This window comes from Corvus kubaryi, unplaced genomic scaffold, assembly GCF_017639235.1.
Source record: "Corvus kubaryi isolate FWS band 111438036 unplaced genomic scaffold, C.kubaryi_AGA036_p1.0 76, whole genome shotgun sequence".
Classification (NCBI taxonomy): Eukaryota; Metazoa; Chordata; class Aves; order Passeriformes; family Corvidae; genus Corvus; species Corvus kubaryi.
This window is the reverse complement of record NW_024582063.1, coordinates 2,730,622-2,758,586: the sequence shown is the minus strand read 5'-3', so window position 1 is coordinate 2,758,586 and position 27,965 is coordinate 2,730,622. Positions and strand designations below refer to the sequence as shown.

The window sequence follows — 27,965 nt, the reverse complement described above, 5'->3', positions numbered from 1 at the left end:
ACTAGTCCATACCCAAAGTGCCTCACAGAAGCAATGCCATCTACACAGATGTAAATCTGAAAAATCCCAACTTGCATCAAAATACGCCTGGTTTTGCCAAGCAGCTTACAAGACAAAGTCATCCATTTAATCACACACAGTAATAAGATGACCAGTTTGATAAAAAACAAAGACAAGGATCAGCTGTTAAGAAACAAAGATTACAAACAAACAATAAAGGTTGAACATTTATAAACTTCTAGAGCAACAGCTTCTCTATCGATGTTGAACATGAACTTACAGTGACAGTCAGTAACCTGTTTCTATAAAACAGCATAGAGACATCACTTCCCTTTATCCAATTCCTAAAAGGAAAATTCTCTAAAATATTGCACTAGTCTTGTCTTACTCAAGTTTTCCTTCTCAGCTGAGACTTGAAAATATATGATAATCTTGATTTCCCATTTTCCTCTTCTGATTTGCTGCGGAAAATAAAAACCACCATAAGAACTTAAGCAACGAGAAGATTTAAGACTCAGGAACTCAGTGACTCAGTAAATCTGAGTTTATAGTACTGGACACAGCCAAGTGGAGGAAAACCAGATTTTATTTAACATATTTAAATCAGTTGTTCTGTAAACTGTCCTTACAGTGAATATGCATTTACATATACTACATAAATTTTGTCGAGGCCTAGATCACACTCATGCTCATCACCAAGAGTTGGTGGAGAGGATTTTACAGTGCCATTGATCTCAATTATACACACATTCTTCTGAATGGAAGATGTCTCCTCCATCTCTGCTTATCAGCATAAAATAAGATAATGATAAGAACCTGAGACATTAGGGTTTCACGACAGAAACAGGGTCATTGGGGAATCAAAAAGATAACAACCAAGTCTCTGTTGTATAAAGTTGAGATAGGAAAACCTTCTGGCTCTAGAATAACCTAGGATGACAGCTGAGCAAAGGCAAAAGGAGATACCTGCAGCATGCTACCCTTAAAATCTATTCTATTTTGTCAGTTATTCCTAGCAAAACACCTCCTGTTGTTGATTAGCTGACCCTGCTGAGGTGTAGGAATGTGCAGATGGAAAATGGAGGATAAACAGAAGCAAAAATGTCACCACCATGTGGATAACTGGACAAACCACGCAGCACTGGAGAAAGTCACCCATAGGTACTGGCCTGTAAAACATTCCTTGCCAGCTCATCTGTCACGTGCCCTCAGCAGCACAAGTCCAAAGCTCCTTGGAGGCAACAACCAACATCACCACCACGTGGCAACAGAGAGAAATTAACTGCTTTAAGTCGTCACGTATCTTAAAGTCTCTGCTGGCTGTGTGCTCCCAAGTTGGTCATCTGTGAAGTACCTGCTGCCACCTGCCTGGATGGGCAGCTCAACCACAGAGCAGAACATGGGGCTTCAGCAGCAGCCCAGACAGGTCCTACAGCAGCACAGCTATGTCTGAGAGCATAAGAGCAAAACAGGTCTAATTAGAAATGACTTTCACCCACAGGTCCCGGGAAATACTAAAGGCATGCTTCCAGGATCACAGTGAGCCAATCTGTCTGCAAGCTTCCTTCACCACATAAGGGCCATCCTTTCCCATCACTTTTCTGCACTACCACTGCACATATCTGAAAATAATAAATAATAATCCAGCCTTCAGATGGATTAGTTTGCAATCATTTTACCTCCTTGATCTGCCTAACTATGCTGCTGCAGAAGTGCTGGTTGATAGAACAGGGGACAGGGTAGGGGCAGCAAAAATGTGACTGTGAAGAGCAGGATTGCTTCTTAATGACAATGGCAATTTAGACCATAACTGCAAAACATTCTTCAGGGCATTCAAAAATGCTTTCTGATGAAATATCTCTTGGTCACAAGGATAATTAGACCTTACCCTCACTTATCAGATAGGGCACAACCAAGAGGTCCACCTGAAACTGTAAAATGGAGAAAAAGGACCTAAATTCCTCTCTTCTACCTGCTCAGACTAGAGAAGGAGCAAACTATCAAGACATATGTACACAATATGCTACACATTTTTTTTCCTGGGTGGGTTCAATCTTTCTATACTGGGAGAACTCTTACAGTAGAAAAGGATACAGTTTTGGAGGAGGACATTTAAAATGGCATCTGTCTACCAGGGAGCAAAGTGAAAAATTGTATCTCTCTTTTTACCATTAAGAACTCGTTCCCACCAGTTAACAAAATCATTAGGGTTAACACTGTCTGTACCGATAAAACCCACACCCACCCGCTCTCCAGATTTGAAGTGGTGGCAGTTATAGTCACATGCTGATGGGAAGACCACTTCCATCTTCTTCCCTCCAGGATTGAAAGAAGCATCACTTCTCACTGTCAACCCCTCTCTGCATGGAGATACCAAACCCCATTTAAGCACCCCACCTTTGGATGCTCTACAATGCTGCCAACTGTTTGACACATTGAAAATGAAGACTGGGATTCCTCATACTCATTTCATATTTAGCTGTTCATAACAAAGGTGAAGCAAAGCATCCCTAACTGTTCCCGCCACTCTAGGCCTGTAATGGATGAGCTTCAGGGAACATAAGTACTTTGTAAAAATGAGGAATCCCACTGAGATATTTTTAGGGAAGAACCACACCCCAAACCAGCAAAAAAATTTCATAAAGAAGCCATTCTTTCTCCTTTGGTAGGTCTAAAACTGGAGCCAGGCCCTCAAACAACTGCAGCTTCCTGGTATTAAATGATTGATTTTTCCAGCTGGGAGTATTGGATGTACTTCTTGTAAACATTTCTCATTTGGGACCTGACTCAATTCATTATGTTGGAAGATCTCTCCAGGCTGCATCCCCTCCAAGGCAATATAAACAACACCCACACCAGCCTAAAGTGGGGGGCAGAAAACCCCAGCTCTGGAGACAGAACTCATCATATGGACATGCTGCTGATGCAATGTGCAAAACAAAAGTAGGCTCCAAGGAATAAAAATTGAATTAAGCCCATACTTTATATCTGTACCTGCAAGTCTGAAAATGAACAGAGAGAAGCAAACCTTGAATGAATAAGAACAACCAAGTCAAAATAGTATCTCAGGATTATATTGTGTCTAGACAGATCATTCACTATGCTATTTTGACAGGTAACCCATGAAATTATGTGATTTACACTCAATGTATTTTAATTAATTTTAACAATGAAGCTTTGTATCAGTTCAGACCATCTGAAACACCTAAACTCAGTATAATCCAGAGGACCAAGTTTAGGGATTTCAGTGGGTACTACCAGGAAAAAAATGGGCTGAAAATATAGATTGGATACTTGAAACAGCTCCATACTCCCTCTCCCTCCCCTGAACACACTCCCAAAAAATCCAGAAGGCAGCTGATGTGTAGAGATTTATCTAGCTGTGAAATTTCTACCAAGAGAGCCAATAATACTTTAAAACTCAGACACAACCCCTCCAGGACTTCTTTCAGAAGTTACTTTTATTAAAAAAAATTAATGAGAACTGAAGTACCACTCATGCTTCCAGAGAGCTTTTGTTAGGGCAGAATCAGAATTAACATGGTAGATAAACATGTTGCAACAGTCATGTGAGCTTATAGGAAACAACACACATTCCCCACCCTGAGGTCTTTATTTTTAGTGCAGAAACCAGGTTGGTATAGCAACAGAAAACATCCCAGCCACAGACATTCACCCAGAAGGCAACCCAGGAAGGTCAGTTAACATCAAGCTGGATTTCAGGAGACATGGATTCCAGGTAAAAGGAGGAGAGATTTAAGAGTCTTTTCTGCAGGAGTGGGAAAATTGTAGCTGTGTGAGACGGGTTGTAAATGCAATTAAGAGGAACTGAGGGTCAGAGACATTGCAACAAAATGACATTGAAATTTTTGAGCTGCAGAGCAAGCATGTTCAACCAGTTCTAGGTATCCGTAGCTATTTCTGAAAGGCCCACATCTTCCAATCTTAGGAAAAACAACCCTCTAAGTTTAAAGAGATACAAGTCAGAAATTCACACTGGGTCAGTCCCAAATCTTCAAGGCAGCATTTTTAGTCCAGGGACATATTAACAGCATATGAGATGGTTAGAAATAATAGGCAAAATTCTTATGCTTCCGAAAGCAGTAACATGACACTGTGAAGAAAGCCTTAGGTAAGGACTCCTGTACCCTGGGCTCTGTTCATAGCCCTGTTAATAGCCTGGAAATGCTCTTGGACAAGTCATTTCAGCCCTTTCTGCTTCACTTTCATCCATACAGAGAGGGAGACACATGTGGTTCCTTTGCAAAGCCACTTGAATCGATTAAAAAAGCACAGTAAAAAAAAAAAAAAAAAAAGACTCCTTGTATTTCTTGTTCAAATCTGTGAGCTGTAACTAAAGGCTCTGTGGTGGGCTTTGTGTAACAAACTATAACCATGCTCTCAAAATATTTCTTGTTCTCACACAAATATTAGGAAGCAAAAGCTAGGGAGAATACTGTGTATTTGCCACTTAATTAAAAGCCAGCAATTCAGTGGGGGTTTTTTTTGTTGGTTTTTTGGTTTTTTCAAATTTCAAAATTATTGTTCCTGAGTAATTTTAAAATAGAGCTTTAGGCCATCATATACAAGTTGAAGTCTGTCCTTACTTATGTCTTGTGAACCCCTTAGAAGTAATCCACAGACCACAGATTCACTGAAATGTGTTATCCTAGACTTGTTTTGATCAACTGTTAAGTGATACCCACATCCTCATGGTAAGTATGGATCATGACAACTTAAATGAATCTGTCCCACATTCAAAGCATTTCTAACAGGCTCTGAAACAAGGCTTTTCAGGTTGCTAGTAGACATGTACATTAAAGGGAATAAAATAGTGGGGATTCCTGCAGATCACCCTGGCCTCAGTCAGCTTTGCTGACTTAACAGTTTACATTGTCCCATAGTTATTTCCCAATTCTGGCTTATTCTGTGACCCCACCACCTCAAATCTCTCAGCAATACTCTGAGATTCTAGAAAAGAAATACTGGTTCACTGTCTTGATCTTTTAAGTTGTTTTAACTGTCCTCACTTTAGAGCAAGTCAGCTGGCTCAAAGTTGCTCTTCTGTCTCTGCACATCACCCTCACAAACAGGAATCCCCTTCATGACAACTTGCACTGCTTCTCTCTGTGAAGCTGCCTCATCTCTAACTATTCTATGTTAACACATAATTAGCAAGTTACTGTTATCACTAAGCACTCCATGGCATCTCTTCCTCCATGCAGGAAGGAAGGTGATCTCTTCAAAGCAGCAGCCAACTCTTCAAGAAGAAGCAGAGAACCAGTTATCATTAACATTTAAATACACACACATTTGAAGTTCAGCACAGCTTAGAAGATAGTCTGAATATGATGAGCTAGCACTTGACAACTCTGTCCAAATTGCTTATGCTATAAATGCTCCAAGCAAGCTCTTCACCCAGGTCTTACACCTTTCTGTTCATAATGTGAGGCTGTTCAAAGGTCACCAAAAGGTGATTTGTGGCCAACATAACCAGCCCAGCAAGCATTTCTATTGTCGACAATTATGCAAAAAGATCACTGTACGGTTTAGTTCCACTTCCCATTCCCTCTCTTCCCAATTTAAATAAAGAAAAAGCTGTCTTGACAAAGGCAAAATTATCTTGCCAGTATAAATAACACACACATTCAGGAACGGCTTATTAGCACATCACACAGGATGGCTTAAAGCACCTCTGCAGTGGTCAATACAATGAAGCCCAAATTATTAATTTGGGCTTTCAGTGCCATTTCCATCACAGAATAGTGTTTTCCTTCTCAGAGGCTTTAGAGCAGCAATGGAGGCACAGAATGGCTAAGCAGAACATTTTAAAGACTGACAAACAAACCTGAAATTATGATCAAGTCCCAGACAGGATATATTTAATAGCTATGAGAGGAGATACTGAAATTTAGTCAATAATGTTTTGATGAGTTTTCAGGCTTTCTACTGTCTGGCCTTTTAAAGCACAGCCAAGAATGTCAGACAAGAGCACTGCAACTATTTCTTTACTCCATACCTTGTAAACAAACATCAAATACTTACAGGAATCACTTTTTTTGCACCAGTAATTTATTTAGTAACTGAATCAAATCTGTATTATTCAGCAAGAGGTTCACATTGTATAAATTCAGAGCATTTATCCCAAACTTCAGCATAACCTTCTATAGATTGCCCTCAATGCATTTTGGTTGCCAGTGAGACTACATCTTGGACCTTAAGGAGCTAATTACAGAAAGTGGTTTTTTAGGCCAAGAGATCATTCAGTTTCAAACTAGTTCAAGACTTTTTAAGGAAGTTTAGAGTCTGCTTCGATTAAATAAAGTTTCCTTCTAGTATCAGAAGCTTTAGATTCTTGAAGGCTCTGTGTGAAAGTCAGCTTGTCATACATTCTTGAACAAGCTTTCAAAAATTTAGAGGACTAAAAATTTGGAGTATACCTGAAATTGCTCAATATAGGTAATCTTGTGACACCAAGAATTCATTTGTTTGGTGAAAAGAGCACAACTAGAACAGCTACATAGAAATGGATTCAAGCTATCAAAATACACTAGTTTAAAGATTAGAAGCTCTTAATGAGGGGAAAAATCCTTAACCATGACAGTAAGTTTAGCACAATACTTGGGTAGGGTTATTCTTCCCATTCAAGAGTTAAAGCAGAGTTTCACAATGCTATCAACAGTAAAAATACTTTTATGATATTTACATGTAATTATGTAGCTCTACAGAATGTTCAGTACAATAGCCTGGTAATTGTTATGACAGAAACTGGCCCCAAACAGATTTATGTTTATATTCTTTTTCCTTATGAAGTTCTTCTCACAAGAGCTTAACTTCATTATTTCTATCCCCATTATTAGGGAAGTTGGCAAGAATTACTTTCCTCGGACATGGAAAAACATCCTCCATGGTTTCTCCAGTCATTCTTTAAGGCAACAAAATGTTAAGTCTAAGAAGTGCTCCTTAACAACTACTCAGATTTTTCATACATATATTTTTGGTTTAATATGAACTGAGAATTAGAATTTCCCTGTTATTTCCTTTAGAAACACAAGTATACATGTTTTTAAAGCTTTTTCTTTTTAAAAGCTGTCATTTCCTATAGCTGTATTATACCTTCATTTGTCAGATTGAAACAAGCTCCTACCTAATGTGTTTTTAATTACCATCATTTATTTACATTTTATACCAGATAACACTCTTCTGCTTTTCAGGCATAGACAAGGGCCCTGATTCCAGAAGCTCCCAGAGCTGTTTAAGTAGGACTACACACAAACCCACCTTCACAGCATTAGAAACAGATTCCTGAGCAACCCTACACAGAAAAGATCTCTTCCCTACTGCTTGTGTAGTGCCATCCATTTTATTAAGTGATTCCTGAAAAGGAAGAAGACCACAGCTAACTTCGTTTACTTTTTTCCCTGCTCTGAGGCCATCAGCTGAGCACCAACACAACAAATATAATAGAGGAAAAGCCTCATTCACTGTCTACAGCCCCAAATAAAGAGCATATCGTTGTATCAGCAAAAGGTGGCACAAACACGAGCGTGCACGCCGGCCAAGGAACATACAGAAAGCCAGAGGGGAAAAAATGGTTAACAACCAGCGAGGAAACCGAAACGAGCGGGCACCCGCAGCACGGCTAATCCCAGCCAAGGCAGGGTTACCAGGGCGCACGGCACCACAACAAGGCACCTCCGCCAGACGCCCCCTCTTTCTCCCCCTCATCACACACGGCCTGAGCGGAGCCTGCCGGGCCCCTCCGCTCCCCGTCTGCTGCGGGCGGTCCCGGCAGCTTCCGGGCTGCCCCAGGCCCGGCTCCCCACGGGCGCCGCCGCCGCCGCCGCCACAGCCGAACCCCAGCACCGCCATTGCCGCCCCGCATGCGCGGCCCCGGCCTTTTATAGGCACCGTGCCGCCCCACCCCGCGCCGCACCGCCCGCCCGCCCCTCCCCAACCCGCGCACCGATAGTACGGCAGCACGGATTGGCCGTGCCGGCGCCGGCCGTTTGTGTGGGGCGCCGCGATTGGCGGAGCGCGGCCGCCCAACGGCCGCCCGCTCGCGAGCGCGTCCCTGGCGGTGTCAATGGCTCCTCCTGCCACGGAGCAGCGACGGGCCTGAGCCGGGCAGGACCGCGGGATCGCCGGGGGCCGGGACGGGGGGGCGCGGCGCCATCGTCCCCCACAGCAGCGCTGGGAGAGCCGGCGGCTCCTCTGCCTTCGAGCGAGCCGGCAGCGGCGGCGGGACCCGCGCCCGGAGATTTCCCCCCCGCCCTTCCCTGCTGCCCGCGCCTGCGAGGCGGCCGCCCCGGGGCTCCCTCCGAGCGCCCCCGTCCCCGCCGAGGCACCGGTTGCCGGAGGATTCCCCCCCTCCCCTCCCGCCGCCCACACGAGCCGGCAAATGAACTCGGTCCGAGCCGCCAACAGGAGACCCAGGCGAGTGTCCAGGCCGCGCCCGGTGCAGCAGCAGCAGCAGGAGAGGAACAACGCCGCCGCCGCCGCCGGGGATCGGGGTAAGCCGGGCTCGGGGCCCGCCCTGCGCGGGGACCGGCAGGAAAAGCCCAGGCTGCTTCACCCTTGGCTCCCGCTCAGGCCGCGCTTTGTTTGGCTCGGGCTCTGCCACGGCTCGGGGGGAGGCGGGGGCTCGGCCCCTTCCCCGGCCGGGGAGGGGGGAGCCGATTGCCCGCGGCCCCTCGGGACAGGACACCCCCCCGAGCCCCCGCCCCGTCCCCGGGGACCGCGAGCGGGCGAGCCGCCCTCGCCCCCCGGCAACACCGGTGCCTCCCCGCGGGGAGCGGTGGGCCGGGCCCCCGAGGGGTGCGGGGGGAGAGCGCCCGGGGGGCTGCGGAGCGGGGGGAGGTGGTGCCGGGCGACTTGCGGCGGCACCTTCCCCGAAATGGTGTCCGGGGGGCGGCGGCCCCGGGTCTGGCCGAGGCTCCGCGGGGCCGGGCCCGCCGCGCCGCGCCTGCTGCGCAGTTCGGGCTCCGGCTCCAGCGCCGGCGGGGGGGCCGCGGCCCATCGGCCATTGATCCCCCCCGGCCACACCGCCCCCGAGCCCCTGGAGCGGAGCGGGGGCTCCGGCCGTCTGCGCCTCAGCCCTGCCCGGCCGGGGCCTAGCGTGAAAATGTTGACAATTCGGAGCTAATGGGGGAAAGCACCATTGTGTGAGGGCATGAGGAAGCGGCGAGGTGGGATTCGCCCCTCATGGAGGCCGGAGCGGGGTGCGGGGGGGCTCGGGGGTGGCGGCCGTTCGGCCCTGTCACTGTCGCCCCAGTGGTGGCTCTGGGGGTGCCGCTGTGCGTGTGCTCCGAATGTGCAGGGCTGGTGGTGGCTGGGCTTTTTTTTTTTTGAAGGCGAGATGGGGGTGGGATTGGAGGAGACATTTTGCATGTCTTATCTGGTGGATTGGATTTTAATTTTTTATGCATTACCTGTCACAACTCCGGCGTGATAAAGGAGACTGATCTGTGGTGCGGTCTTAGGTGTACAAATGCCTTTTTAAAATTAAAAAAAAAAAAAGAAAAAAGGCTTCATTGTCAGCTGAATGTCTTTTGTTTGAATATCTAGGATATCACATTGAGAACAAGGTATTTTAACTACGGAGATGCGTCGTGATAAATATTTCAGTAGATTTTATGCAATCAAAACATTTTAAGTAAATGAAGTAAAGAAAATTTAATCTGAGGAAGTATTTTTAATTCTTCATTCCTCCCCCTCCCCTTCCTTCCCCCGCCCCCCCTCGCACACATTGGTCAGAGCAAAGAATGTTACCCAGACCAGATTGCTGTGTATATAACCAGAGGATGTGATGTCTTATGCCCAATTATGGGTCTTGTGTAAACCTTCCAAAATCTTCAGTAATTATATAATTAAAATTACTTCTCTGGTATACTGACATTTAAAAGAAAAACAACAACACAGAAAAAAATGAAAAACAACAACAACAAAAAGAACTTCTTCCCCTCAAAGATACACACTGAGGGTTTTCATCATCGATGTTCCGTATGCAGAATATAGATTTTTTTTCAGCCCCATGGTTTACTTTGCCTTTTAAACAGATGAAAACACAACTTCTAAAAGGCATCCAGAATGATGTGCTTATGGATTAAATGCAGTGATTATTCAGTTTTACATTGGACTGCCCCTGTTCATATGGTATTAATTTGCTAAAGATACAGGCAGAAACTTTCTCTATTAAAATGTGAGGCTGCAATGTATTTGTATTACTCTGACATTTCTGGAGCTCTGGATTCACCTAATTTTTTTTTTTTTTTTTTTTATTGTTCTGTGCTGTTGACCACTCAGTGATGAAATTATAACAAAATCAAGTTCCACAGTTTGTGGAAATTACTGTTCTGTATGGATCACTGCTAGGTTTTTCCTTGCATTTTTGAAGGTCAGTTGTGCTAGGTCTTGCTTATCCAAAAATGTATCAACAGCATTAAGGTTTTTTTTGTCATTAGTGTTCCATCTACATTTGGGGTGTCTCTAGTGCAGTTTCTGTTCTATCTCAGGACTTCCAGGGTCTGATACACTATATCTGGGAGATAATTTCAGTTTTACCTGTGACTTTGATCGCTTTGTGCAGGGCTATTGCAGTAAAGGCTGATGAATAATGCTACTAAATTAAAAGCCAATATACTGGGGTAAGACTATGACATGCAAATCAGTGTTGACTTTTTTCACCTTTATTCCCAAGCAATGTAGGTCATCCTAAAAAAGGCTGTACAAAAGAATCAGTATAAGTTATTAGGAAAGGGTTTCTATTGAACTCAGATTTAAATTTGTTTTAAAAAACTCTTACTGGATACTGTGAGTGCAGCTGTGACTGAACGAAAATTATTTTTTGTTATTGTTAATTTCTTTCCTCCTTCCTATTACAGCAGTGTATTTATAAGCACAGATATCATGGGACAGAGTTGATAATACAGCTCACAGTTAATCTTTGGAACTTCTTGTTTCATATCATTAGATTGCTTAGTAAAACGTGTAGTAGGTCTTGAGCTTTATTTATTATTTAATGCTGTGTAAGTAGACAGTGTTTTACAACTGAGTAACAGCTGTTACATGTTCACTACTGGGTAAAAATCAAGTTATGACACCTCTTGTTAATAAATAGATCACTGGGAAAAAATGCTTTTATAAAAATCCTCCCTCAGAGGTTCCTTAAAAGAATTTAAAAATTGTACAAAGCTGTGCGTTGTACTGAAGCGATTCTCATTTTATGTTTGTAGTAGAAATAACTCTAGTGAATATATAACTGTACTGTCTATATTATACATTGATAAACAATACCTGTGTACCTGTGTTCTGATTAGTGGGGAAGGGAAATCATAAATGATTGCAGATAAAAATGTTTTCTCCCCCAGACCCACTGTATTGTACAGCCAAGATAAGATGTCATCGGGATATACTTCCCAAGATGTTCTGCCTTATGCTCTGCTGTTCACACCTCCCTCCATCTAAATTAGCCACTCTGGCTACACTATGCTACTTCTGTTTTACCTTCTCCCTCCTGATATCTCCCCAGTCACCAGTGGTTTTGTAATTCTGCATGAAGGATATAGAATAGATGTGTCTTTTTATTTTCTTTAGGACAAAGGTCTACCCAAAAAGAAATCTGGACTGGGTGATGTCTGTGTTTAAATATTCACGTTTGCTTGTAGTGCTGGTTTTTTCTCCCTTGAGCGTATAGATTTGGCTAGTTTTAGGAAGAAGACAAGGTTAGACACTTATTTTAAAAAACAAAAAGATCCTGTCCAGAGTGCAGCTGAAATTGTCAACCTCAGAGCTATCATATGAATATTTTTTTCTTGTTTCTGTTCTTCTCAAAATAACTCCATTAGTGCATATGTGCCTCTGTAAAACCAGCACATCACTGGATATGGTACTAATGAGGTTCTGAGCTGCATGTCCAGAATTAAGCGCTCGTAGGATGGGCTCCTGTGTGCCGATAAGTACCCAGCGTGTAGCGCTGTGGCAGCTGCATCTGCCTCAGTGCTGCGCGCTGCTGTTACGTGGTGGCGGTGTCCATGTGACAAGGCAGGGAGCTGGCTCCGGAGCTGCCTGCGCCAAACGCTAGCTGCCTTTTTTTTTCCCAGGTTGATTTTTGGCACCAGTACTGCTACAAGGGAAGGGATAGCACTGAACGCCTGTGGGTGTGGTGGGACTGTGGCAGCTCCAATTTAGATTGGGTTAAGCTGGGTCAATACTTTCGGAGCTGAGGCAAATTTAATAGATGCAGCCTGTAAACCTACCTTGCAAGTTTGCTTCCCCTCCTCGCCCCAATCTATTTGCCAGTGAAAACAAGATACATACACCCATACAGTCTGTGTGTCACTCTGCAACTTCTGAACTTGTTAGCTCATTTCAACCAAGTTGACAAAGGGGTGTGAAGTTAAGTTTTGTGGAAACTGTTGGCTGGGCAGAGGATGAAGACAATGAGGGAAAGACATTTATAACTCGCCCTCTCTACCCATGCCAAGAAGCAGCAACCAGCTGGCCTGTCAGCACACAAGGTAATTGAATTAGTCATTTGTCTGTATAGGGGACATGAGGGCTTGACGTACTGGGAAAAAGAGTAGGTTAGGCTGTGTAAAACAAACATGTAGAAACTCAGCTCTAGTAGAGTCCTTGCTCACAACATTTGAATTCTGTAATGTTGAGATAAATACCTCAGGAATGGTAAGGAGTCTTTTATCTGGCTCTATTTCAAGTGTATGTGTGTAAGCATGTGCATGATTATATATGATTTTTTTTTTTTTAGTATGTGCACCAAAAGGCTTATTTGGCGAGTGCAGGGCAGTAGCAGTAACTGAATTAAATTGCTCTTATTATTCTGAAGCAAATGCACAGACTTGCATCAAAGCACCTAAATGGGTTTCAGTTTTTGTGGGGTTGTCCCTTAGGGCAAGAAGTCAAGTTGGGCATCGGTTGGTCCATGTGGAAAGAAATCTAGTTAAGGCTTTTCTCTGTTTCTTGAAAGTGAGTCTTGAGCTGGGAAAAGATATATACACATACAGAAATGTAATTTGTTTTTGCAATGAAAAGTTTCCAAAGTCTACCTTACAGTTTAGAATCTGTAAACTTGGTTCTTCAAGTACAACTTTTGTTTCCCAAAGCCTCATTCTGCATTATGAGTACAGAGGAATATATGCCTACCTCTGTTGTCCTTCATGTACAACAAGGGCCTAAACCTATGCTAAAGCTTTCTATTTCATTTGGAGAAATCCAAATCAAATGTATTTGTTCTTGGCATGCACAGTAGCGTTCATTGCTTATAGTTTTGGTATATTTTAGTCAATCATAAGACTATTAACATTAGTTACAGTTTCCCAGACATACCAAATTTTTTTTTACTTTCTGTGTTACAAAAACTTGGAGCTCAGTGTTTTAAGAGATAATGGAGTCTCCTCCGTGGGTCTATTTTATATCTTTGTGCTTTGGGGGAAGGTTATGCTCTGCATCCCTTCCTTGCTCTGGTGCTTCCTAGGACAATCACAATTAGAGTAGACCAAAGCTGTGCGATGTATGTCAAGCTTTTACTGCAGGTGTGCAGGCATGAAGCATCTCATTTGTTGAGCATAAATAAACATTCTGTGCACTGGATCTGAGGCTTTGATGTATATGCATAGAATTGGAGCACTAGGAACGCTCTGTCAGCCCAGCAGCTGCCTGGGAAGGTCAGGCTGGCAGCCTGCTTTCCATGGGCAGCTCCCTCAGCAGTTTGGTGAGCCTGGTGTGCCTCACAAGTGCTGAACGTGCAGCACCCGTACAGAGCCACTGCTGTGCCACATGTTTGCTCGGCGCACTGAGCACGCACGCAGGGGTGGCATCCCGGGGAGTGCTGCTGCAGCAGCCAGAACAGCTCCTTTGGCCCACACTCTCTTCTGGATCCCTGGTGTAATTGGAAGGAGGATGTGCCAGGTGCATTGTTAACGTGCATCACCTGTAGCAACACTTAAACTTCCTCTTGCAGGCTATGCCTGTAAACTATTTGGTCTGCTAGGAAGAGGAGGTAGTGTGCTTCTGTAAGATTTCTAAATTGTGTTGGTTAGTGATTAAATCTATTTAGTCTTACACATTACAGTAGATACAATAGGAAAATTAAACCAGAGCTGTGCAACATATGGACAACAAAAGCAGAGGTGAAGTGACTGAACTAACAGGAATTGAGAAAATGGAAGGTTTGTTCAGTTGACTTTGTTATTACCTAATCCCATCGTGTTTTCAAATTTGTTTTTGTTTCTTACTTATGTGGTGTTTCTGCATTCAGCACTTGGATTGGAAGGGGGGTAAAACCTGGTGATTCTTGTTCATGGTACTAAGCTGTAGTATCTGAACATAACTTAGGATTTTAGTCTGAGTTCTTTTGTTTTTGTGAAACAGGGGCCAAGGAGGGGAGAAGGAAAGAAAGTAAAGTAAAACATGCGGTGAAATTACAAAACATCAAAATTTTGCTTTTATAGTATATTACTACTTTTAAATTTTTGTAGAAGAAAAGAGTAAGTTCTAGATGTGGGTTCCTAAGTAAAGAAGATGCTCTGGAGTCATCTTCTATTATGTGCATTGTACTTCCTGTTAGAAAGTTTAGTGAACTTTTCTTGAGGTTATTAAAATCTATGAATCTGGAATCCATCTTAAAAGATAGCTTGAATGGTGGTTATTGTGATTCCTCTCAGTAACAGTTTTCTTGATTATTCTGCTGCCTGTTCTTAAAATTATTATTCATCTGTGGGTAGAAGCTGGGAGGACATAGATGAGCAATGAATACTTATAAAACATGGAGTTCTTTCAGTAGGCTTTTGGGGACTATTTTTTGTGCTCTCCTCTGAGATACTTCCTTCAGTTGCATTTTTACAAGAGAACTAAGTAATTGTAGAGCCTGTTTGTTAGAGAAAAGGGTTGTCCTGGTACTCCTGCTTCTAACTCCATGCTCTTAGCCTTTGCCTTGCTTTGACACTCTTAGCTCCCTGAACCATATCACCATGGAAACTAAGCCTCCAAAACACTCCGAGTAGTTACCTGCTGGTTTAGCTGTTGGAGCTATCTAACTGCAGGGTTGGGTGGGTGCCGTTAGGGAATTTGAGATCAGTGGGACTGGCCCTTGCCCTCACAGGTCACCCTTAGATCAGCTTGGCTGTCGTGTGGGACTGGAGCCTTTCCCACCTCTTGATGCCAGTCCTGTATTTAAGAGGAGCCGTTGCAATGCTGCTGGGGCTCTGTGCTCTGCTCCGTGCTGTGGGACGTACAATGAAACCTACTGTTCGTTGTAACAGAAACCTGCAGTTTCCATTCCGTTGCCAGGTTTGTCAGGTCCCTCTGATGTCTTATATGTGAGAGTTCAGGCACTGCTTTGTTCGGGGAGCTCAAACTGCTGCATAGTTGAGCTCTGCCTGGAAACCTTGTCACTCAGGCTCCTAGGTTTGTTTCTGTTGAGCAGCTGTACCTTCTTGATTCTATGTAGGTTATTCCATAGAAGCCTGTAGAGAGATATGCTTCCCATACATACCGGATATCACTGGTATTCCAGTATCAAAATAATAGTAGTGTTTATCTTCTTGCTCAACCAGTTCTGTGTTCCAAAAAACTGATTCAGCTGTATCATGTGAGTGCCAGTCTAGTGCTGGTAGAGCGTATAAAGCTTTTAGTCACTTTTTCTGCACTGATTGACTGCATTGAGCTTGGTGGGTACACACAGCATAGAGAAATAAGCACTCCTGGGAATAAGAGTAGGAAGCAAAAGCTTGGGTTTTGTCCTGCTTTGAATTGCCATTGCACGGCAACCAGGCCAAATCAACAACTGTACTTTGAATTCGTGTACTTATTTTAAATAACCACTGGCCACACCAGCAGAAGAGCTGAATTTGCAGTCTCATGGTCATCATGCTGTGTGCATGCTTTTATACCGAAGGGCTGGTTAGCATGAATAGGTCATGTTACAGTAACTATTTCCTTTTGGTGATCCCAGTCCATAGTATTTGGAAACAGCCTGTTTACCTTAAGGGCTCTCATTTGTGGGTTCTCTTCTGTTGCTTGTTTTCAGCTTACACATCCAGAAGCAAAGGTTCAGGGGTTTAGTGTCTTGCTTTCTGAATAGGGGAGAGTTGTAGCTCTACAGCAGGTCTAAATTTCAAGCTATCTTTGTGTTTGGGCAGGTTATTGTAGGATGAGAAGTTACCATATGTCAGCTGATCTGTGGTATCTGATTCACAGTAATTGTTCATGTGTATGCTCTTAGCCTGTGGCAAATGGAAGGTAATTTGAGTTAGCTTGACCCTCTTTCATTATGCTCTTGCAAGGCACTCCCTTCTCCATGTGGATTGTTAGACCTGTTGGAGAGCCTTGGCTAAAACTGTAATGCAGTTTCTGTCTCTCAGCTAGTTTGGCGTTATCTGTACAACAGCAGGATGAGTACTTCACAATTTCCTGTATTGTTGCTGTTTTGAGACCATACCTTGGTGAAGAAATAAATCCTACAGAAATGCTACCCTGAAATCAGTCAGATGTTACAACTGCCAGGTGTGTTTTTCTTTAGCAGAACATACAAAGCTTTATTAGTGCATTTTGAAACACGACAGACAAGTTGTTTATTTCACAGTATCTTGTTATGCTTCTTTCTTGTTTTTGAATAAGTACATTTTACCTTGATTTCTTTCAGACAGTGCTTGGTAATTGAAATAAGTCTAACACTGCCGTAACAATTGTCGATGTCCTCATTCAAAGCCTACTGAAATCCTGGCTAACTGAAAGATTCCCATTTACTATAAATGGCACTTGAATTTGATCTGAAATGACATGAAAGGTAAATCAATTGATTTTCTTTGTAGTGCTTAGTTCTTACATGAAATTTGATTTTGCAACAGAAAATCCAGTCCAGTCTGGTTCATCAATAATTGTTAAAAATCTAAAATACTACTGAAATGCTTATGTGAAAATATTTTTCAGTAGTCTGATACAGCCACCCTGTCTTGCTGCCTTATTGAATTCTTAAGGCTCCCAGAGAGAAACTCAGAACTGCCTCTTGAATGTATTCCATTTTGTCTTCTTAGACAGATTAATCTTCTTACTTAATTACCACATTACTGATCCTATGCGTATATAAAGTATCCTCCCTATTTTTTTGTTCTTACTTGGTCAATAAATGTTTTTTTTTCTAGGAGTTAATTGGGTAAAATTTGCAGTTCCCAAGCTTCTTGTTCTTAGAAAAGTGAGAGGAAATGTGTAAATTTTTGCCTTTAATTGGAATTTGAGACACAGGTCTTGGCACAGACTTGATATAGTCCTGTGAGAAATGAATAGTTGGAAAGTTTGTAAACCTACCTTTAGACAAAAGTTTAGTTTGTCATCATACCTTTAGAAAGAACATTAAGCTGCAGAAGCATAGGAAAGCTTCAGATTTCAATTGCTGCTTCTAAGAGCTGAGGACAAAATGGAATTCTTTTTTGGCTAAACAAGCCTTTCATGATGGTTAGGAAAGCAAGAGGCCAGAAAGGTGACCCAAGTGCTGTTGGGTCATCAATGTAAATTGTATGTAGTGGCTGCTCAAATTAATGTTTACTATTTCTTTCAATTGTTGCTGTCTTGAAGGAAGGACTGCAGCTCTTAGATGGTTGTTACATTAATCGTCGTCACGATGTGATGCATCACCTTTCTCTGAAGGTGGTAAGATCTGTGACCATTTTCTTGGACGTCCTTCCACGGTTTAAAGAGCAGTTATTCAAAATAAACCAGAGTTTACTCTGGTTTCATATTCATTTGCTCTATTTTGACCTGTGTTGGCTGCAACTGCCCAAGTTGAGACCATGGGTAGGGACAAGAGACAGCTGAGCTCCATCTGTTAACAGCTTGGAGGACTGAAGATCCAGGGCGATTGCAGTATATGAAAATGAGTAGTGGCTTTTCCATCACAGAAGAACCCCTTTTCATGGAATCAAAGACTGGGTTGGGTTGGAAGAGACCTTAAAAATCATCTGATTTCAATGCTTCTTGTATTGAGATCCATTTGGAACTTCCTCTGGTTCCATTTTTAAGCCTCTGCAAAGCTCTATAATAATTGAGCCTCTGAGGTACATGTCTCGGATTGGTGTTGAGAGAACCTCCTTCAACACAAGAGTTGTTTGGCCAGCTAAGCATCAGTGGGAGGAGAGAGGATTAGTGCTTTGGGCTACTCTTGCTGTCTGGATGATTAGAAGAAGAATGGGTGTGATTGTGATAATGGGTGATATTTGAGCAACTTTAAGTGGCCTTTGATAACAAGGTTAGAGCCTTTCATATCTTGCCAAATTTTTTCTTACTGATCAGCAGCTTGTGATCAATAATCTGCTGATACACTTGACAGTATCAGTATGGGTGTCTGTCATTGTCAAATTTTTGCCTTAATTTGAAAGGTTTAAGTAACTGAAAAAGGCGTATCCCACTAGGTTCAGTGGGTGTCTTTCTAATGAAGCTCTGTTCTGAAGATCACCCAGGACCTGTTAGTGTGATGTTGGATCTCCCATTTTGTCTAAATAATGCTTCAGCATCTGAGGTTGTTAACTTTAAAAGTCTAAACAGGAAATAATGTTTACTTAAACAGCCCCATCTCTTCTAAACGTGTTTTTTAAATGCCAGAAAAGAAGAGGAGGTGAAATTATTCGGATTTTTCTGTTACAGGCAACCTAACTTTAATATGTAAGTTTAAAGGAAAATGTATTGGTTATACTAGTGTTGAAATCTTTACATTTGTAAAAATGTGGGGAAAAGAAAAAGAACAGAAAATTAATTTCAAACAAATTTTTATTTGAAAATTTCAGTCTCAATGGTATGTGGTGTTCCAGTTCAAGAGCAGTTTTCAGTTCGCTTTAATTTTTCAGCCTATGTGTTTCTGGATAACTTTTTTGAGAAACTGAAGATTTGAGCATTCTCTCTTCTGTGGGTTGCTCTTACGCTGATTAATACAATGGAAGTTAAAAGTAGGTAGTGTGTGGAAAAAGCATGATTTTTAACTCCTCTCTTTTAAAGGCCTACCCAACAATACCTGTTATCCATTGGTGCTCACAGTGGATTCATAGCCATGTTCTTGGGTAAATCCCAGCAGACTGACTGCTTAGTTTTTAGTTTATTTCAGTTGAGTCAATGACCAGTATCACAAAGAGTGCTATGAGCTGCCAGTGTATTTTTGTGCGTGTGTGTAAGATCTAGAAATGTTGTACAATTGTGTGGAGTCAAGAACGTTACCTGAATTGTAGTGAGTTGGGCACAGTGATTTTTCAGACTAAATACACTTTAGTTGTCATCCCAATGTTTCTTCCTTAGCAGCAAGGTTGGCCCTGAGCATTCCTCTGGGCTACCACTATTAGCAAACAGATAGTCTGGTGAAGTGGTGCTGTAATGGCTGTGAAAGGCAGAAATTTTCAACTCTTTATGTCACTTGCATGGTGGAAATAATTGCCGCTTCCATAATGAGCAAGTTTTAAATAGTAAAACAGACCATTTCTTATTATCTTTATGATGTTTTGGTGCAGAGGTAGTCACTAAAATTATATATATATATATATACTGAGTATTAAACATTACCTATGATGTATTTCTTGTAACATGTATGTAGGGTCCTGTTGGCAGAAAGATTATATTTTGCAGTAATATGAATGCTGTGTGTGCATTATGGTGGCTGGAGAAACTGCTTGAGCCTGGTTAAGATTTCCTTAGGATTTCTGGGACGTATTTTGAATTTTCCCAAATTCATTAGTACTACAGAAATGGCCAAATACATTACAGAAAATGAATTTTGTCTAGCTTTTGAAATCCGTCTATCGTTTGAGAAAGGATAAGGGGATCAGAAGAGCAAGGTTTGGAAATGTGGTATCCTGCTTGTGTTGGGTTTTTTGCTCAGTTTAAAAAAAAATCACCATGCTCCTTTTTTATTAAAACAGGAAAGCGATATATTTCCTCCCAAAGCTTGCCTCTTCCTCCCCTCTGTCAGGTATTTTTCACTATATATATGGAGACAATTCTTAAGTATCCCTTCCTGCAAACCTAGCTGGCAAAAATCTCCCCATCTAGATAAAATTTCTCTTAGAGAGAATCACTGTAGTAGACTTAATGACCTTAAGAGTTTAAATTAAATAAGAATTTTTTTTTAAGAGTAGATTTGTGTATATGTGTGCACATTTAATTTGTAAAGTGAGAGGAACAATTCAGTGGTTCTTTGTTTCCTCTTGTAGTATTTCTAGTAACAGCACTGCAGTGGGTGGAGTAAGACTAATGAGCAGTTTCTAGTCCAGAAGGTTCCTGACTTACTGATCTTTTCACAGAAATCCTTACTCTTGTATATGCTAAGAGTTTACTTGGGAAAGAGCTGTTCAAGCATTCAGCGATGTAAAAAGAATACTAATCAGTGCACTCAACTTTAATCCTTCCCTTCTGCCTGAAGGTCTTGTGCTGGAGTTGCAGTAAGCATGGGAAAATATCTGCTATTCCACCACTTGCAGCGACTGTAGTGATTGCCTAGAGTAATTTCAGATACTGGTAAAGGATCCCCTTTGTTTTACTAATTTGGGTATTTGTATTGCAGAACTTGTGTGTCTTGCAGGCCTTCAGTCATTTCTGTAGCTGTCATCATTGCACACCTGGGATGTACTGATGTACCATTGTTCTGACATCAGCAGTGGGAAATGAAAACGTGAAGAAATGGCATAACTTGCCCAAAGTCACCAGGGAAGTCTGTAGGCACAGTTTCACTGATATTTTAAGCAGTGTAATTGCAAATGGCCACTAAAAGAGATTTTCTCAGTGGTTTTCTTCTCCCTTCCTTTGTTTTAATGACCGTGTACCTGTACAGTCACTGGGTATTGTGTGTGGGAGCTGGTGAAAAAAGGTCTGCACTCTCCTTTCTGGCAGTATTATACTCTTAAATTGGTTTATCATGGAGCCACATCTGTGGCACAGTACAGAATTGAACGTGATGTCCTTGGGTTCCTGTGGTTGGTAGTATAGTTGTGGACCACACAGTGTCCCTTAGCACAATACCTGTTTTCTTTCTGGACTTACGTTAGTGCTCAGCTTGTCCCAGGCTAAAATCTGGATGGGTGTCCTGGGAGTTGTTGCTCTCAGTTGTCCTTTGTCCTGTGCTCCCAGCTGATCCTTGTTTGAGACAAGGATCACTGAATGGCTCAGAATATGGCTGTGGTGGTGCTTTAATCTTTCAAGGCAGCATATGAAGGTGAAGGGGAATTGCAGTTGGTTGGCTTAATTATGCTGGGCTGAAAACTGGAGCTGCTCTTGCAGTGCCACGTGAGCTGTACGGCCATCTGTCATTGGGGCAACAACTTATATTCTGAGGGGCAGCTGGCAGGGTTGAGGCTTGCTTCGCCTGGCAGACTTTTTTTTTTCTTTATTTGCCAGTGTGTGTCAGTCAGAGCCCTTATTTGTGGGTAAGGCAGAGAGTAGGGGTTGTTTTAATTGTTTGTGCAATTAACTTTAAAAAATCCCAAGAGGAACAGTGGGCATTTCTGTGAGAATAAATAATGTTCTTATAACTTGTGTTCTGTGCCCTTACGGATTCTTTTTTTGTGCTTTTGAGATATAACTTCATGACAGTTTTGAAGCCATAGGTGTGCCTGTGGGTGCACTGAACCATACGTATGGCACAAGAAAATTACACAGTCATACTAAAATGCAGTGTGACATTGTGAAAGCACAAGTAGTGAAGGAAGTGCATTGAGAGACAGCCTACAGCTCGTGTGGAAGATCTAAGCAGTGAGATTTTACACTGGCTCTTTAGAAACTTTATGATAGGCTTCTGAGTAGGGATGTGGGAGCTCCTAATGGTATTGATCATATTGACACATTGCTGTGAACAGAAAGAGAAAAAAAAAACCATTGGTAACATTTTATCTGAGGAAGATTGTGTGAGTTTATAAAAGGTAGTTGTTGGGAAAATAAGTAGTTGGAAAAAACACTGCAGTTGGCAGTCAAACAATATATGGCTTTTAATTTGAAATGCTTTGAATATTTTATCAGAAGGGGAAGTACTGCTCCCTCTCTTTTTGTTTGGTGGTTGGCTTTTTTGTTTTTTCAAGACTAGGCATGAGTTAATGGTTTAGTGGTTCTGGAAACTCTTAGGGAGTCCAGCGTTTACACTGGCTCTTGCATAAGTCTGACTGCTGTAACTTGGTCATCCCATACAGCCAGCTGATGTGCTGGGGGGAGATGGTAGGAAGCAACATAATTTAAATAATGGATTCCTAGTACTCAGTGATAATCTGAACTGGTACAGATGATGTTCTGCTCTAACTTGGACCTGCTACTGGCTGCCCTAAAAGGACCTTTAAAAAGACGGTGCCTGGCATATGGGTGCTTTATCTGCTTCTCTCCATTTCTCCGTGCGTTAGACTGGAGATTGTTAAAGGAAGTATGTGCAGCATGCATTTATTGACTTTGCTCTGGTATGAGTCCATAGTTTGGTCTCAGAATCTGTCACAGTGTTGATTGTGCCTTTCACAGTCTTGTCTAGGAGTAAGTGGTAGGGCTTCCAGGCTGTTAAGGTTGGAGCGTTATGAACATGCAATAGAACATGTCTGAGGCATCCCCTCGTTGCTACTTGTAGCTCAGAGAACAGTCTGGAATTAAAATTTTCTTTAGATCTGTCCTACTAAATTACATTGTTTGCTAGGGGAAAGCAAATCTTTGATGGCAATTTTTTTTTTGCTTGTAGATGTGGTAGAAACATTTGACTTTAATAATTGCTTCAGATTTGCAGGAAATGATATTTAGTTCTCTGTACTTTTCAAAGTTGATTTAAAAAATAAAGTTGTAATGACTTGGAATAAAATATTACAACCGTTCAAAAAGGGCACTGACGAAGTATTGTACTCATTTGTAGTGGCAAAATGAAGTTCAGTGGCACTTTCAAAATTACTTAAAGTGTAATTATTTCTGATAAAGAACTTGCCTGATATTGTCTGTATTTTGAGATGTTCAAGTCCATGGCTCAGTTGTCTTGCTTTTGATCTTTACTCAGGCACCATGTTCCCCAATAGATACACATCAGAGACAACGTTATGTTGGCAGCTCCTGTCTGGGGCTGTCCCATTGCAGGGGGGACTCCTGGTATTAGTATTTTTTAGAATGGTTTTTAACTTGTGTTTTAATACACATGTGCCTCCTGTCTCCAATGTCATTTGTGGTCAAGTGGGGAGGAATGGGGTGGTGGTAGTTGGTCCCTCTTATCTCAAGTCTCTTCTTTGTTGGGATACCAGAAGTCTTCTGTGTTTACAGTGAGCAAGCTGACAGTAGGGTTTGGCTTTGTAAAAGATGAAATGTAATTTTGAACTGCTCTTTACTGAAGATGAGTGCAGCTCTGCATTTGTCCAGTAAAGGCACAAAACAGATCTTTTTGGCACTTGTATCATTGACAATTTTATTGCCATGTTTCTTCTAGAAGTTTTCACTTTGTAGGATTTTCTTCCCAACACTGTCATAGCTGAAGGTGTTTTCAGGTCTTCAGCCACAATTTATTACTTTTCATTAAGGGAAAACTTCTCTCCTTTTCCATCTATTTCCTAAAGAACATAAGATATTTTCATAAAGGTTTTTCTTTTGTCTTAAAATCTAAGCTTAAGTAGCCAAACTGGATTTTGGTTTTGAGATGAACATGACTTCTTTTATTTTTCTTCTTAAGTTTGAAGGCATTGGCTCTCAAGTGTGAAATGTTATTAACAAACTTTTCAAAACTTGTTATTTCATAGCTCTTCACTTTGTTCCCAGGAATGATGACATTTTGTGACTAATAGATGGCACTATGTATAGCATAAATGATTCTTGCCCTTGGAATATAGAAGACTCTGCTGCAATGAAAGATGGTTTTAGTCTTTCACCTAAGTGCTGCTCTTAAAGTCTTGTTAGCATAATACTGTTTTTGCCTGCTTAATTATGTGTATTCAGCAGTTTACTGCCTGGCAGTAAATCTAATATGAGCTCTAAATATGACTTTTACTCTCCCAGTCTAGGTTGTTATAAATGTTTAATTTTTTTTTTGTTCTGATAACTGCATTTCACTAGTGCACTTGATCAGAAAGTATCTAATCTATTATTACTGTACATGGTATTTCTACTGGGGCTCAATCTGGTCCTGCACGATGTACTTCTCTATATGTTTAATTAAAAGGTGCAGGTGTATGTTGCTTATAGGTGCCAAGAGCCTCTTGCCTCTCTTGTATGCAAGGCCTGGAGTTGCCTGTGGACTGTTCCTTCTAGAGAGTACCTATGTTTGTTTTTTCAGGAGTATGGATTGCTAGATTGCCCATGTCAATTAAGGTAAAAGTTCTTGGAAGCAACACTTGTTCCTTCCAAAATACTAGTTTTTGAAGTTGTGAACAAAACCTGAGTAATCATGTAAACCTCAGAAAGTGAATCCAAAACACCATATTTACAGCATCTGAATGTAGGATGGATGTTGGTATATGTGGAGGAAAATGAGTAAAGGTCACTGTAGGTAACTTCTTGATTAACTACAGAATGGTGAGACATAATGCAGTATTTTAAAGAATTATTCTTAAAATTTGTATTCTGCATAAAACGGTCATAAAATTACATATGAACAAATGATTTCAATAAATATACTAGCATTTTTCATGTAAGTTTATTTGTTCAACCTATAGAATGTGAACAGTTTGTTTTTTAAATTAGCCATAGTTTGAGAATAAACATGTCAAGAATTCAATCTGACAGTTGCTTAGAATACATCTTAAGACAATTTTTTAGTCATGTCGAGCATGAATATAACAAAGATGACTAATAATCCGTGTGTTCAACCAAAGTACAGGGGGGAGCCATGGCAAAGCTCAGTGCACTTCTAAACTATCTTTGATACATACTAGAACATGGAGAATATCCCAGTTTTGCCTCGAGAAAAACAGTGAACAGAGATGTAAGAATGCTGTGCTTGATGCAGTATAATTAGTAGTTGACAAGTATTGTATGTTTTAGTTCAGTGGGGAGAGATATCCATTTATTTAGTAGGTTGGATTTAACTGTGTTCGTGACCCTTGTGGCATACTTGAAGTTGAGTGCACAAAATATATTTCACTTGCTAGAAATGTTTTGAATGCTTGTGATTTAAGAGCAACTCAGGAAGGATTCTTTTCTTTTGAGTCTGTAGCAATACTGAATCTGCTTGTGTCTGTGTTGGCACTTCAGATCTCACAGACTAGGTAAACATGGTTGTGTAATGCAGGGCTTTTTGTGCTTCCAAATGGACAGTGTCTTGCACATTCTGCCTGTGTCGGGTTTGAAACTCGCTGTGATTCATTGTTCTGAGTTTGCATCTATAGTCTTGCTATCCCATGATAGGCATTGGTCTGCAGAGAAGGTGGATATGGAGTGGCTGTGTACAGATGGGATCATCAGTCTGTAGATGCTTTGCATGCAAGGTTTTTCTCTAGGAACACTCAGACACTTCAGAGGTTCCCTTCAAGGTAAAGATGCTAGGGAGTCAATAAAAGCCCTCTTGTCTCTAGAAGTGATGGTTAGTATTAGATTGGTGCTGAATTGTTGGCATTGACCCGTGTTCCCTGAAGCACTGCCGTTCTCCAGGATCAAATTATACCGGAAATATGAGAAGACAGAAGCAGAATGAAGTGGCTCTGACTCTTCCTCTTCTAAGTATTTAAGGTTGGCTCTTATTTTGTTTTTAATTAGCTAGTATATGTATTCACACATACATAGGTCTTGCTGTGTGACAAGAGTCTTGAACTTTCCTCCACCGAAGACAGGACCTCCTGTAAGTCCTTTGAGAGTCTGAGATATAAAGTAGAATATTTTTTTCTGGCAGTGGTAAATAAGAGGCATCTGTTAAGGGAAATTAATCTCTACAGTGATGTCTCAGCTTTGTTTAGTTGTTGATTTCTGGTTATAACTGGACAGTCCAACTACCATTATATTTCCCCAGAATATCACTGTAGACAGTGCAATGCATCCATCTGCTACTAGTGTCTACTGTTTATCAAATGAAAGTAAAAATTCATTCCATCATAGTTCAGTCACTGGCCTGTTTCTCATCTTGTGCCAGTATCAGAAATGCACACAGCACTGGCATGAAATAATTCACTGACTGTTAAGTACTACACTTCAAAGATAGCAGCCTGGTTTGATGTCAGGCTTCATGGTTTTTCAGCTATGGTTTGACTGATGCACCAAAATTTCTTTGTGTTCCTTATTTGTTAGTCATCAGTGGTGGCATATGGTCTGACATCTAAGGAAAAAAAATATTGTCAAGCAGCCTGCTGTACAGTGACAGGGTTCTTCAAGGTGTATTTCTCTGTAGCCTACCTTCTAGCTGTGCTGGCTGCAAGCTTTTGGGTTCACAGGGTTTGGATAATGCCCACATGTCCGGCCCTTAACTGGGATTGTAGAAACCATCGGCTGTGTGTTTTCTTCCCAGTTTAACTGCTGCCCAAAGCCCATTTGAGGGTGGTATTTCAGAAGCACATGAGTGGCATTGAGATGGTTTTGGTAGCTTTGGGTTGGAGGGAGGAGGTGCTGCTCTATGAAAACCTCAGTTGCACTGTAACAAGTGTGACTGTATAGTTGTCAAGTTCAGTAAAGAAAAATGTGGGATAAATGTGGTTAATGAAATTAAGGACTTTTGGTACTGAATTGATCTCCTATGTGCTAACACATGGTAGTGTAATTCAGATCAAACATTGGAAACTGGTTGACTAGATCCTCCTTTATTTTCACCAGCAATTTTCAGTAGTATTTAAATGAGTTAGTAGAAAATACTTTTCCTACCCTTGCTTTACAGTAGTCATGTGTGAAAGAATATAAGTAGCAATGTCTTTTAAATCCTCCTTACCTGCTTTTGAAAGATGTTAATCCTTTAACTCATGAATCAGGTGAAGTGTGCCAAGATGGCAGCAGCCACTTCTGGTTTGACTCCAGCAGTTTCAAGCTAGTTTTTGAGTGTAGCGTTCTTAAAACAATGTGTCATCATCTCATCCCAGATTATCATTTAGGAGAAGGAGTGGCTGTAAGCAAACCAGCAGAGACAGAGATGTGAACGTTGTTCATGTAACCCCAAAACACTGCGTGGTCAACAAACCAGTCTAAGCCCATATGAAAACAAACTCACTGTGCCTCCTTGTTGTCTGCTTTCTCCTGTTCTAGTCTTGCTTGCACCCGTGTCCATGACTCTTCAGGATAAGTTTGGGTTTCTTCCCCCTGCTGCAAGTGTTTGAAGTGACTGACTTGGCTGTGTTTCCCGCTGCTACTGCACATTAATAACAATGGAACAATTGAGTAGTTTGCAGGTGTGTCAGATTGGTAAATTCGGAACAGGTGAAACTGTGACAGGATGACTTGATGAAGGAAACTGAAACTGAGGTGATGATTATAAAGACTGACAGAAAATAGGGCCCAGAAAATAAATTCAATTTGGTGATGTTATATAACCATCTTAGTGCAGCCTGTAGATTCATTAGTTTCAGAACATACTTTGTAAGGGAGAGTGATTGTGTGTGGCTTCGCTTTTAGCAAATTGACTGTAATTTAGAGTGAAGGTGTAGGAGGTAGAATATATTATTACTCTGACTTTCTAGCTGGTGCGATCTTGTCTAGCAGGTGAGTTTTTCAGTGTGTTCAGCCAGCATGTGTTCCAGCATACTTCTATTTACAGCTGCAAAGATCCTTGAAACCATGAATTGGCACAGTAGCACTTCTTGATTTTTTTTTTTTTTTTTTAAATTTTATTTTTGTAAATGCTGAGAGCTTAATAATATGGAGAAAAAATGGTTTATCTTTCTGTACCAGCAGGACACTCACAGATTTGTGCAAAGATGGTGTACAGTAATAGCGTAAGTATTGCCTCATTCCAGGTGAAAGACATGGGGGTGGGGGGGTAGACACTATTTTGGAGATCACCCTTAAGTAGGTGGCACTTGTATGTCGTTCATCCTGGCCTGAACAGAAATGACTGAAAGAGCATG

General features: G+C 41.6%; 1 protein-coding gene across 2 annotated transcripts in view; it reads left to right on the top strand.

The window, feature by feature from the left end:
- The first annotated feature begins 8,079 nt into the window (after positions 1–8,079).
- The window catches only part of FBXO11 (F-box protein 11), a 68,979-nt gene continuing 49,093 nt past the window's right edge, over positions 8,080–27,965 (top strand). For both annotated transcript variants that reach the window (XM_042051882.1, XM_042051881.1), the window contains exon 1: positions 8,080–8,513. In XM_042051882.1, coding sequence (XP_041907816.1) covers positions 8,402–8,513 — 112 coding nt within the window. In that variant the 5' untranslated portion in view covers positions 8,080–8,401. The remainder of the gene's footprint in view (positions 8,514–27,965) is intronic.